The 12,212-nt window shown below is 46.0% G+C and overlaps 2 protein-coding genes across 8 annotated transcripts in view; one reads left to right on the top strand and one right to left on the bottom strand.

Annotated features, from left to right (window-relative positions):
• Positions 1 to 5,212, bottom strand: part of GSAP (gamma-secretase activating protein) — a 251,535-nt gene extending 246,323 nt beyond the window's left edge. For both annotated transcript variants that reach the window (XM_078343041.1, XM_035254005.3), the window contains exons 1-2: positions 5,113 to 5,212; positions 4,451 to 4,547 (exon numbers count right to left, since the gene is read on the bottom strand). The gene's annotated coding sequence lies outside the window, so the exon portion shown is untranslated. The remainder of the gene's footprint in view (positions 1 to 4,450; positions 4,548 to 5,112) is intronic.
• A 284-nt stretch (positions 5,213 to 5,496) lies between these two features.
• The window catches only part of PTPN12 (protein tyrosine phosphatase non-receptor type 12), a 107,220-nt gene continuing 100,504 nt past the window's right edge, over positions 5,497 to 12,212 (top strand). For all 6 annotated transcript variants that reach the window (XR_013524060.1, XM_078343063.1, XM_002751667.6 and 3 more), the window contains exon 1: positions 5,497 to 5,945. Coding sequence is in view for 5 of the 6 variants with exons in the window: in XM_078343063.1 (XP_078199189.1) it covers positions 5,847 to 5,945 (99 nt within the window). In the remaining variant the exon portion in view is untranslated. The remainder of the gene's footprint in view (positions 5,946 to 12,212) is intronic.

Genomic DNA, 12,212 nt, shown 5'->3' with positions numbered 1-12,212 from the left:
ATTCAGATTCCTAGGAGTGCAAAATGATTGGCCCAGACCATCTTCTTATACCAGGATATAGATTGCTGGCCACCCTGTATGGACTGATTAACTTCTCAAGTGCCCAAATACTTGGCTGTGACAGACGATGGGCAGAGCAGTAAATTTCCTTGAGAACTATAGTTAAATCTCCCAAACAAGATCTGCCTCCTTCCCCCTAGCTTTTTTTTTTTCTGAGATAGGGTCTTGCTCTGTTGCCCAAGGTAGAGTGCAGTGGTACAATCATGGCTCACTGCAGCTTGGAACTCCAGGGCTTAAACAATCCTCCCCACTCAACCTCCTGAGTAGCTGGAACTACAGGTGCATCCCGCCACACCTGGCTAATTATTTTATTTCATAGAAACGGGGTCTCACTATATTGCCCAGTCTGGTCTTGAACTCCCAGGCTCAAGTAATCCTCCAGCCTTGGCCTCCAAAAGTGCTGGAATTACAGGTGTGAGCCACTGGACCCGGCCTCCTTTTCCTTTGAGTTACCTGTGTCTATTAATGATATTGCCATTCTTCCCACAACCTCAGTTGAAATTCTAAAATAATTTTTAAATTCAGATTTAACTTTGTGGAAAAAGTAATGCATGCACATGGTAAAATATTCATAATGTAAGAGTATACAGGTTAGAAATTGTCTCCTTTCTACCAAAGATTCTGAAGACTCTCCTGGAGGCAACCATAGCTAAGTTTTTAAAGTACTCTTCAGAAATATTCTATGTATGTTCAATTTAAATTATTCTCATTTAGATATTATATAACTGGAAGAATATAAACACAATGTGTGCCTTGCTTTTCTTATTTACAATATCTTCGGTCCTAGTCCATGTTAGCACATATAGATTTTTCCTCCTTTTTTTTTTTTGAGACAGGGTCTCCCTCTGTCATCCAGGCTGGAATGTAGTGGTGTGATCATGGGTCACTGCAGCCTTGATCTCCTTGGCTCAAGTGATCCTCCCACCCCAACCTCCCAAGCAGCTGGGACCACAGGCACATGCCACCATGCCCAGCTATTTTCTTTTTATTTTTGTAGAGATGAGGTCTCGCTATGTTGCCCAGGCTGGTTTCAAACTCCTGGGCTCAAGTGATCCTCCTGACTTAGCCTCCCAAAGTGTTGGATTTACAGGTATGAACCACGGTGTCTGGCCTTCAACCTTCTTACCTGTTCTGTAAGAAAGTCACCCCCCCAGTTCTATGAGTTCTTTCAAAGTCTCATTCACTTACATCTTTGTATTTGTATTTGTTACTTTTTTTTTTTGAGACAGAGGCTTGCTCTGATGCCTAGGCTGGAGGGCAGTGGTGCACTCAGCTCACTGCAACCTCTGCCTCCCAGGTTAAAGTGATTCTCCTGCCTCAGCCTCCCAAGTAGCTGGGATTACAGGTACCTATCACTACTCCTGGATAATTTTTGTATTTTTAGTAGAGATGGGGTTTCCCTATATTGGCCAGGATTGGTCTCAAACTCCTGACCTCAAGTGATCCGCCTGCCTTGGCCTCCCAAAGTGCTGGGATTACAGGTGCGAGACAGGGCACCTGGCCTGTACTTCTTACTTTTATTTTTGTTGCTCCATGTACTGGCTCCTGATATCTCTCATTCCCTTCTCTCTCCTTATTAATTTACAATTTATCAAAAAAGCACCAGATTAATATTTTCCTCATTTCCATAATTTCCTCATTTTGCTCCTATCCTCAGAAACCTCTTATGGCTCCCATGCCTACAGTCTCAACATCTTCCAGACCCTTGACTACTTTGGAGCTTGCCCATCTATACAAATGTTCTACTTCAAACTTCTGCTTTGCCAACTTCATGCTTTTTTATCAATTCTCTTGCCGGGGTGTTCGACTTCCTGTTCAAACCTCTGTGACCACCTCATGCTGACAGCCCAGTCCACAATTCTCTCTCCTCAGAATTGTTAAACTGTATCACTCTTTGACATTTATTAACTTAAAGTAACTAAGAATTTATTGTTTATCCTGTCTCCTGAACTAGATGTTCATTCCTTAGGAGAAAGAGCTACCTCTGAAACATTTTTGTATCTAACACACATAGCATAAATCCTCATATGCTAATATGTTCAAAAACCATCTCTAGATTGAAACAAGACCTAAATGTAAGAAAAAGAAAAAGCTAGCCAGATGCCAAGAAAAGCACTGCTAAACCTTTCCAAAGAGTTGGCCGGGAGCTGTGGCTCACCCCTGTAATCCCAGAACTTTGGGAGGCCGAGGCGGGTGAATCATTTGAGGTCAGGGGTCGAGACTAGCCTGGCCAACATGGTGAAACCCCGTCTCTACTAAAAATTCAAAAAAATTAGCTGGTCATAGTGGTGGGGGCCTGTAATCCCAGCTACTGGGAGGCTGAGGCAGGAGAATCACTTGAACCCAAGAGGCGGAGACTGCAGTGAACCGAGATCAAGCCACTGCACTACAGCCTGGGCAATTGAGCGAGACTCTGTCTCAAAAAAAAAAAAAAAGAAATTCCTGGAGATACTTTACATAAATTTTCCCAAACCTAGCAGCAGATGCCAAAGGTAGCTGGTGATAACTCAAGAAACTCTCAAATGTTGCAAGAGAGAGAAAGAAGCTTGCCAATAAGAGGAAACGTTTAAAAAAAAAGACTAAAAACACCAGCCAAAATAGGACTCAATACCTTAAACTAAGTAATGCTTCTCATCCAACATTATAGCACACTATACTAGACTGTTACACAATTTGTCCAGCATATAATCTTTACCGATCACTGTCTGGTTGGTACATTCTTTTGACATATCAAAAGTGGAGGCACTCCTGATTATCTATTCATTTATCTTCCTACAGTCGAATTTCTCTTCCATTTCTGAGGGTCATCTACAGTGAGCATGATCAAGCCCTGATTCTGGCCTTTTCTCACATCTCATGAAACTTCAGTCTATCTAGTTAAAGTAAAATACACAGACCCTTTTTTCAAATAAAGTTTACCTTAGAAATTAAACTATTCCTTTAAGTGAATTTTTGAAATACAGAGCAAAACTGTATCTCTTTGCATGCACATACATATATAAAGGCATGGGAAAAGATTTGGAAAGACATAACTCAAAGTGCTTCTTTTCTTTCTCTTTCTTTCACGTGAAGTGCTTATTTCTTTTTTCTCTTTTTTTTTTTTTTGAGATGGATTTTCGCTCTTGTTGCCCAGGCTGGAGGGTAATGGTATGATCTTGGCTCAATGCAACCTCAGTCTCCCGAGTTTAAGCGATTCTCCTGCTTTAGCCTCCCGAGTAGCTGGGATTACGGGCATGCACCACCATGCCAGGCTAGTTTTTTGTGTTTTTAGTTGAAATGGGGTTTCTCCAAGACCAGCCTGAGGTCTCGAACCCCTGACCTCAGGTGATAGGCCCGCCTCGGCCTCCCAAAGTGACCAATCCAAAGGGATTAACAGGCGTGAGCCATAGTGTCCGACCTTTTTAGACGGAGTCTCGCTCTGTTGCCCAGGCTGGAGTGCTGCGGCGCCATCTCGGCTCACTGAAATATCCATATCCATTTCCATTTCCCCGGTTCAAGCAATTCTGCCTCAGCCTCCGGAGTAGCTGGGACTACAGGCATGTCCCACCACACCCACCTAATTTTTGAATTTTTGGCAGAGACAGGGTCTGAAGTGCATAGTTCTTGGGTGGATATATTAGTTGGATTACTTTAAGAAAAATATTTTTCTTTTTTTTTTTTTAAGAAGTAAATGAATTGTATCCTGTTACTCACACCTATTTTCTTACCTTTTTTTTTTTTTTTAAGACAGGCCTCACTCCCGTCTCCCAGGTTGGATCACCATCACGGCTCACTGCAGCCTCTGCCTCCTGGGTTCAGGTGATCCTCACATCTCAGCCTTTCAAAGTTCTGGAATTACAGGCGTGAGCCACCACGCCCAGCCTACACCTATTTTATTCAACGAGTTTTTCACTAAATTCCATGGTGTTCCTAACTTTTATCTAAGAAAGTATTCTACCACTGATATTTCCTATTATAACCAAATTCCCTGACCACTGTGCTCTGTAAAAAAAAGTTTGTGGGTATAAATGACCTAAGTCAGTTCACAGGTCAAGTTCTTTCAGTTCTGTCACACTGTGAAAGGTCACTGTTGTTAAAGTAAAATAACTTGTGTTCTAGTTACGGCTCTGCTAAGAATATGCTGGGGGATGTCAGAAAGCCATTTTATTTGTAAAATGATGAGTTAGACCAGAATACATTCTCTGACAGAAGTTTACAAGGATGAATAAAGACTTATAGGCCAGGCGCAGTGGCTCACGCCTATAATCTCAACAATTTCAGAAGTCGAGGGGTGAAGATCCCTTGAGCACAGGAGTTCGACATCATTCTGGGCAACCTAGTGAGACCCCCTTCTCTACCAAAAATAAAAATATAAATTAAAAAAATGTATTAGTTGGGCTTGGTGACGTACTGAGGCAGGAGGATCCCTTGAGTCCAGGTGTTCAAGGATGCAGGGAGCCGTGATCATAGCACTGCACTTCAGCCTGGGCGACAGAGCAAGACCTTGGCTGGCTCCATTAAAAAAAAGAAGAAAAAAGAAAAAGATTTATAAAGATTTAATAGATTTACAAAGTCTGTTCTACGGGGGAAAAGTTTCCCATTCATTTCTGAACTGCTGTGAACCTAAAGACAGGAAGACAAATTCCCTTCAGTTCGGCAAACACAAGAGTTCCCACTACCGCATCGTCTGTGAAGAAGGCACTCCGAACCTCAGGCGCTCAGTCGCCAGGTTTTAGAGAATGCGCAAAGAATAAAAGTCTGTTACCCAGGAAGCGTTTCGCTTCCCTTCGCTGGAGCCACGTTCAAGGTGCCAAAGCCTAACTGCTGTCCACTCTCAGCAATGTTAGCAAAATGAGCACCTACCTGCTGCGAACGTGGCGGTGACACTACTACAGTTCCCGGCCTGCCTCCCGCCCGCCCCCGGCCCGTCCCCGCCTGTCCCGGCTCCTGGACTCCACAGGCCGCGACTTGTAGTCCGAGCCTACGGCTGGCGGCGGCGTGGGACTCTTGAAAATTGCTTTTCCTCCTTAGTAGGCGGTGAGACCGCAAATTCCAGCAGAATTCTACTCTCACCGACTAGGACTTGCCCGGCTCAGAGTCGCATTCCCTTCACTGGGCAACCATCTCACCTCCCAATGCTACTCCGACTTCTGAGCACCCCGAACGGGGCCACGCCCCGGAAATGGAGTCAGGTCTCCAGGCCGCCCGCAGAAGCGCCTTCCAGCCACTCCAAGACGGGCTGGGACCCGCGGGGCGGGGTTGGGGGCGTGACCTGGAGGCGGGCGGGGGTGGATCGGCGGGCGCAGCGCTTGGGGCGGAGCCGCAGCGCGAGCCCGCGCATCTGGGTGGCGGCGGGGACGCGCCCGTTGGGAGAGGCGGCTGCGGCTGCGGCTGCTGGCGGGGGGGTGGGGGGGGAGGAAGAACCGGGAAGGGGGGGCAGGGCGAGCGGAGAGCTCTGTTCCTGAGGTGGCGGCGGCGGCGGCGGCGGCGGCGTCGTCTACGACGGAGGAGGAGGGCGGGGAAGGAGGATGGAGCAAGCTGGGGGTTGGGGTTGGCGCTAGCCGCAGCGGCTTGTCTCGTACTGTGGGAGAGTGGCGGCTGCTTCTGGAAGTTGTGGTGTCGCGATCCCCGGTGCCGCCGCAGCCGCCGCCTGGGGCGGTGGGAAGGAGGAGGGAGCCGCGGGGCTTGGCGGGGGTCGGGAGGGAGGGACGTGCTGGGGGAGCGAGCTGGGGAAGACGGAGCGGGCTCTGCGCCGGGCGGGCGGGCGGCGGGGGGGCCAGCGACCGCAACCGGGGGGACGCGGGAGGATGGAGCAAGTGGAGATCCTGAGGAAATTCATCCAGAGGGTCCAGGCCATGAAGAGTCCCGACCACAATGGGGAGGACAACTTCGCCCGGGACTTCATGGTGAGTCTCTCCCCTCGCTGTCGCCCTGTCTCGCCGGCGCCGGAGCCCATCACTGTCTCTCCCGGCCCGGCCGCCAGTGCTTTGTGTACCTCTGTGAGGAGAGCGGCGGAGGGGGCGCGCACCAACCCGGCGGTACGGGTGGACTCGGAAGCCGGCGGGAGGCGAGACCTTCTCCTTCCCTCGGCCTCCTTTCTTCTCCCGTGTTCGCGACCCACGCGCGGGCGCCCGGGACGCGAAGGGAGCGGCCGCGCGGCCGAGCCCGCAGCCTGCACCGCGGCTCGCGACCACCTATTGTTTACCCGGTCGGGAGCCGGAGGCTAGTGAGGTGCAGGCCGGCGGGACGGAGGGGGCTCGCGTTTCCACACCTCCCCGCCCAGTCCGCTCCTCCCTGGAGGGTCGAGGCAGGATCTGGCTGTGACCCGGAGGAGTGCAGATCGCGACTGACAGAGGGACAGGGGACGGGGGGATTGAGGTTAGCACTAATTCCTGGGGTCCCTTTGCTCCAGCTGGTCTCAAAGCGGGCGAAGTAGGACTTCTGTTTCTGGCGGTGCAGTCATGATCTCCAACGCTTGGGAAAGGATTGTCCATAAGGAATCTCATGGGTTTACCTAATTTGCATTTACCCGCGTCTTCTCTCCTGAGACCCAGGTTTGAAGTGGTCTTGGGGGTCCGAGTGACTCTAGGTTCAGGGAGTAAGTGTGGGTGGGGGGGATTATCCTGAAGGAAGCTGATTTCGGACTCCCCAGGGGATGTTGCCGAAGGCGGAGGGGATGTGACTATCACTTCCTATCCGGGGTGGGGGTGGGGAACTTGGGAACAATAGTCCTGGTGGGGCGGAGGCAACGCTAAGGGCCGAAGCCCTGAACTGGGAGATAACCTTCCCGGTGCCCCCCCTCGCTCCGCCGCCCCCCACTTTCCGCCCTCTGCTTGTGCAAGCAGGCTTGAGAGGAGGTGAAGGTTAAAAGTCTTATTCGTGAAATTGGTCTAGATAACGCTGTTGCTCCAGCTCACTATGAGGGGGTCAGATCCGAAGGCGTGGGACCAGAAGTCGACTTCCTACATTATCGACCCCCCACCCCCGCCTCTTTTATTTTCTGCTGGACACTGTTCCCTCTAGGGTTGTTTCCCGGCTTAGGAGGCGGTGGTTGCGGCTGCTGCTCCTACGGATATTGCGCAAGACTGGGGCGTTGGAAACCCTGTAGGTCTGGGGAATGGAAAAGGAAGTGGGACTTTGGGAAGTGGTTGCTCCTTAGCCTTGGTGGGGATTGGGAATAGGAAAACAGCTAGGGAAAATTTTTATTCTGGATAAGATAAACCTCCAAGAATAATGACTTAACTCTGAAATTGGATTATGAAAAGGATACACAGTTAATATCTTTAAAATGAATGGGCAGCAAACATTGGCTAGTTTTTATTTAAAAGTGCAGTAGTTTTTATGGTACAGGTGATATGACTTAGTAGTGAAATACTTTTTCACGTTTTAAAGAGATTTCGGTCTAGTAAAGCTTTAGCGTTAAATTTTTAACAGCTTATAAAATAGGTCCTTGACCTTAACACTATATTATAGTAGTAGTATCGTTGAGCTTTGTGATTCCTGCATCCCCAGACCAATAATAGAGGATGGAAGTAAAGTTCTCTCAGTATCTTTTGAAGATTGAAAATAAAAGTTAAATAATCTAACTTATTCCTTATTAAAAATAAAAATATTCCTTATATTTAAACATTTGCTGTTGATATTTACCGTACTTTTGAAAAATTACTTTTTGATCTGAAAGGGTTAAGAGGGCATTTTCCCTTTTTACTGTTGAGAGTTTTTCATTGCGTTGATATCTTTTGAATGGTGTCATTTATGGTAATTGGATGGCATCCCCTTTTTTACCACTTTCTAAAACGTTGGTTTGTTTTTTTTTGAGAGGGGGGTCTCATTCTGCGCTCTGCGACTCAGGCTGGTGTGCGGTGGTACAATCTCAGCTCACTGAAACCTCCGCCACCCAGGTTCAAGCATTCTCCTGCCTCAGCCTCCCAGGTAGCTGTGATTACAGGTGGCAAGTCACCATGCCTCGCTAATTTTTGTATTTTAGTAGAGATGGTGTTTAGCCATAATGGCCAGGCTGGTCTCAAACTCCTGATCTCAAGTGATCCACCTGCCTTGGCCATCCAAAGTACTTGGATTACAGGCATGAGCTACCACACCTGGCCTAAAACTAGTATTTTACCATCTTATTTTGGTTATGGAAGAAGAGATGATGTGGTCCCTGGTCATTTCTTGTTTGCATGCTAGTTATCTTGTTATCCCTAGGCATATCCTATCAGGAAGGAGCATTGTTTGGTGATGCAGGCCATCAGGACAGGTGCCCAGCCTCTGAACTCCTATACTGGGGAAGTAGCCTTAGGGTTCATGCTTTGTGGATGAGTCAGGGATTCCTATTGGAGAGTTCATTTTTTTTTTTGAGAAGGAGTCTCACACTGTGTCACCCAGGCTGGAGTGCAGTGGTGCAACCTCGGCTTGTCCGCCTCCTGGGTTCAAGGGATTCTCCTGCCTCAGCTTCCTGAGTAGCTGAGATTATGCACTCGCCATCATGCCTGGCTAATTTTTGTATTTTTAGGGGAGACAGGATTTCACCATATTGGCTAGGCTGGTCTCAAACTCCTGATCCGCCCTCCTTGGTCTCCCAAATTGCTAGAATTACAGTCCACCACTCCCGGCCGAGAGTTCATTTCTCAAACACTAAATGAGTTTCTTTTTTTTCCCATAATACCTAGGTATAGCTAGGTGATTCTACATTGGAGATTTGATGACTAAAGCTATTCTTTTATAGGGCTTGTTTTTTTTTTGTTGTTTTTTTTTTTTTTTTAATTTTCTGGCTTGATAAGCAATAGCTGTAATTAAGGCTGCTGGTAGTTGGTGCTGCTTTTTCCCCTGACTGGAAGACTCGAGAGGAACTATGTTCCTCTGGCACGGAAAGAGGGAAAAAAAGATCAGCTGATAGATTCTAACTATTCTTAAATTCTGATGTGGATTAGAAATGCATTTTAAAATCTTGACATTTTATGACTGAGCCTTAGAGATAATGTAGCTGATATAACTATCCCATTTATAAAGTAATAATGTTTATTCCAAATTTGGAAATTAATAGAGTACTAATAATGCCTATGCTTAGACCACAGTTTGAATGAACACTCCACTTCCCTGACTCCAGTACGATGCTCTTTACACTCTATCTAGCCGTCCTATGGTGTCATCATTCAAAGGCTGCCTCTTAATTTTTTGTTGTTGTGTTTTTGAGATGGTGTCTCACTCTGTTACCCAGGCTGGAGTGCATTACTGTGGTCCTGGCTGACTGCAGCATCAGCCTCCCTGGGCTCAGGTGATCCTCTCACCTCAGTCTTCAGAGTAGTTGGGACTATCTGGAGCCCACGTCACCAAGCCCATCTAATTTTTGTGTTTTTTGTAGAGACAGGGTTTCCCTATGTTGCCCATGCTGGTCTTGAACTCCTGGGCTCAAGCAATCCATCTGCCTTAGCCTCAAAGTGCTGGAGTTACAGGTGTGAGCCACCATGGCTGGCCTACTACCTGGTGACTATCTTATATCTTAATTCTGTTTCTTTATGGTTGAGTATTTAGGCCATTCTACTTTCAGTTGTTACATATAATAATTCTGTGATTAACATTTATGCTGAAACTTTTACGTTTTTCACTGTTGTATAAGATAGCTTCCCAGTATTACTAGGTAGAAGTATATAAACATTTAATACATGTTCATAAACTTGAAAAAGTTTTGTCAATTTATACAAGTCAGTAATGTATGAATGTTCATATAATTATCTTGATCTTTATTTGATGGTTGAAAACTGGTATCTTTGAATTTCTTGATTACTATTGAGGGTAGAAATTTTCCACTTGCCATTAACTACTCTGTGAGGGTCTACTCCTGGCGTTGGCTGCGCCCCATACTGTGAAAGAGGTGACAACTAAGGTACCCAGATTGTGTAAAATTGTCTTGGCCAGATGGTTGTTTGCATGTTGAAAACATGTTAATTTGTGGCTGATCCAGAACTTGATTTTAATTATCTCTACTTTTAGTATTTGCAAAATGAGAGATAAAGGTGTAAAGTAGGGTGGTGCACATTCATGTCTGACAGACACCTGGTGTTATTCCCTAGACTCCCTCTGATGGCTGGGGGTTGGGGGGGGTGGTCCTGGACCATATTTTGAGAACCACTGGGCTAATACATGGTAAATGATAAAGGTTATACTGGGAAAGTTAGGTAGAGGTCTTTTTGTGAATTATCTTACATCTATGCTGTATGTAGATTTTATTCTACAGACCGATCGGCATTGTAACTCCTAGTGTCATGGAGAAACTAAGGTGATGTTAAGAAAATAGACACGCTGGCCCACTCCAGAGTCGTTCCCCCACTCTCACCTTCTCCAGCCTCCTCCTTGAGTTGTACTCTGAACCTTCACTTAATCACAAATGTTCTGGTAGAAAATGTAAGAATCATTGGTCTGGGTTTCTGGAGCACTACTGAGTCTTCTAAGAAAGGTAAAACAGTTGTTTGTGTTTTACAAAGTTGATTCTGATGGCAATATGAAGGGTGGCATTTTGGAAGCTGTTGAAATATAAGAAATGAGATGGGGAAACAGAGTATACAACATATCTGATAAGAATTAAGAAAGGAGTTTTGTTTGTTTTTTTTTTTGAGATGGAGTTTCGCTCTTGTTACCTAGGCTGGAGTGCAGTGGCGTGATCTCGGCTCACCGCAACCTCCGCCTCCTGGGTTCAAGCAATTCTCCAGCCTCGGCCTCCTGAGTAGCTGAGATTACAGGCACGCACCACCATGCCCAGCTAATTTTTTGTATTTTTAGTTGAGACAGGGTTTCACCATGTTTACCAGGATGGTCTCCATCTGTTGACCTCGTGATCCACCGCGCCCGGCCTAAGAAAGGAGTTTTAATGATTCAGTAGATGTGGGTAGTAAAGAAGAATAGAGTATAGTATTACGACTCCCAAAATGTCTAGTTTGGTCTCTGTCACCCAAGCTAAAGAATACCATTTGGTAGAGTAAGGAGTGAGGGAGGAGAAAAAAGTAGAGGAGACCAAACAATATTGTAGGAGGAAGTTTCAAGGGAGAAGAGGATAAATTTAATTTTCATCATGTTAAAACTGAGGTGCCTATGAGACATCCAGTAGAAATGTAGAGCTCAAGATTTCTGACAGGACGGAGTTAAAGATGTAGGCATCATCATATAAGCATGTAAGAAGAGATAGTTGACAGCATGGGAGTGAATGATCTTATTCCAACAAACTTGTAGAGTGACCCCCTGTAGGTTGAAGAACATCAGTCTTAAAAGAACAGCCAAAAGAAGGATGTACTAGTGTTTGTTCCTGAGAAGATGTGGTCAAGGTGGAGGGAGGAGAACCAAAGATGTCAGAAAAGCCAAGGAGAGTTTCAAGAAAGGAGGTAGTACCAGAGTCAAATAATTCTGGGAGGACTGGTAAGCTGAGGTTGAGAAAGTACCCATTCCATTTGGCATGTAGGAGTGCTTTGGTGACTGGAAAAAGCAATTTGGGTTGGGGTATGGGAAGAAGCCAGATTACAGTGGCTTGAGAAGACCACTGGTGAAGGATGGGTTTAGTGTCTTTCTGTTTCTTTTAACATTTTGAAAGTAGATGGTGGGAGCTGGAGGAAGTCTGAAGGAGAGTGCCCCTCCCACTGCCTTTTTTTTTTTTGTTTTAAAGAGAGAAATAGAGAATATTTTTAATATTATTTCTTGTCTATGTGTATATCCTCGTTTTTTTTTTTGTTTTTTTTTTGACAGAGTCTTGTTGTGTCGCCAGGCTGGAGTGCAGTGGTGTGATCTCAGCTCACTGCAACCTCCACCTCCTGGGTTCAAGCAATTCTCCTGCCTCAGCCTGCCAAGTAGCTGGGACTACAGGTGCACACCACCACGCCCAGCTAATAGTAGAGATGGGGTTTCACCATGTTTGCCAGGATGGTCTCGATCTCTTCACTTTATAATCCCCCCACCTTGGTCTCCCAAAGTGCTGGGATTATAGGCTTGAGCCACCACGCCCAGCAATGTGTATGCCCTCTTTGGCCTGAAAAAATCTTATGCTACAATCTGTATAAGTATAAATATTTTTTTCATTGTTTCTTTAACTATTCGGTGTTGTAGCTTATAGGTTTAAAAAAATTATTAACAGCTTTACTGAGATATAAGTACCTACCATAAGATTTATTCATTTAAAGTATATTATTCAT

The sequence above is a fragment of the Callithrix jacchus genome, chromosome 11, assembly GCF_049354715.1.
Source record: "Callithrix jacchus isolate 240 chromosome 11, calJac240_pri, whole genome shotgun sequence".
NCBI classification, from domain to species: domain Eukaryota; kingdom Metazoa; phylum Chordata; class Mammalia; order Primates; family Cebidae; genus Callithrix; species Callithrix jacchus.
The sequence above is the reverse complement of the archived record's forward strand: the minus strand, read 5'-3'. Positions and strand labels throughout refer to the sequence as shown.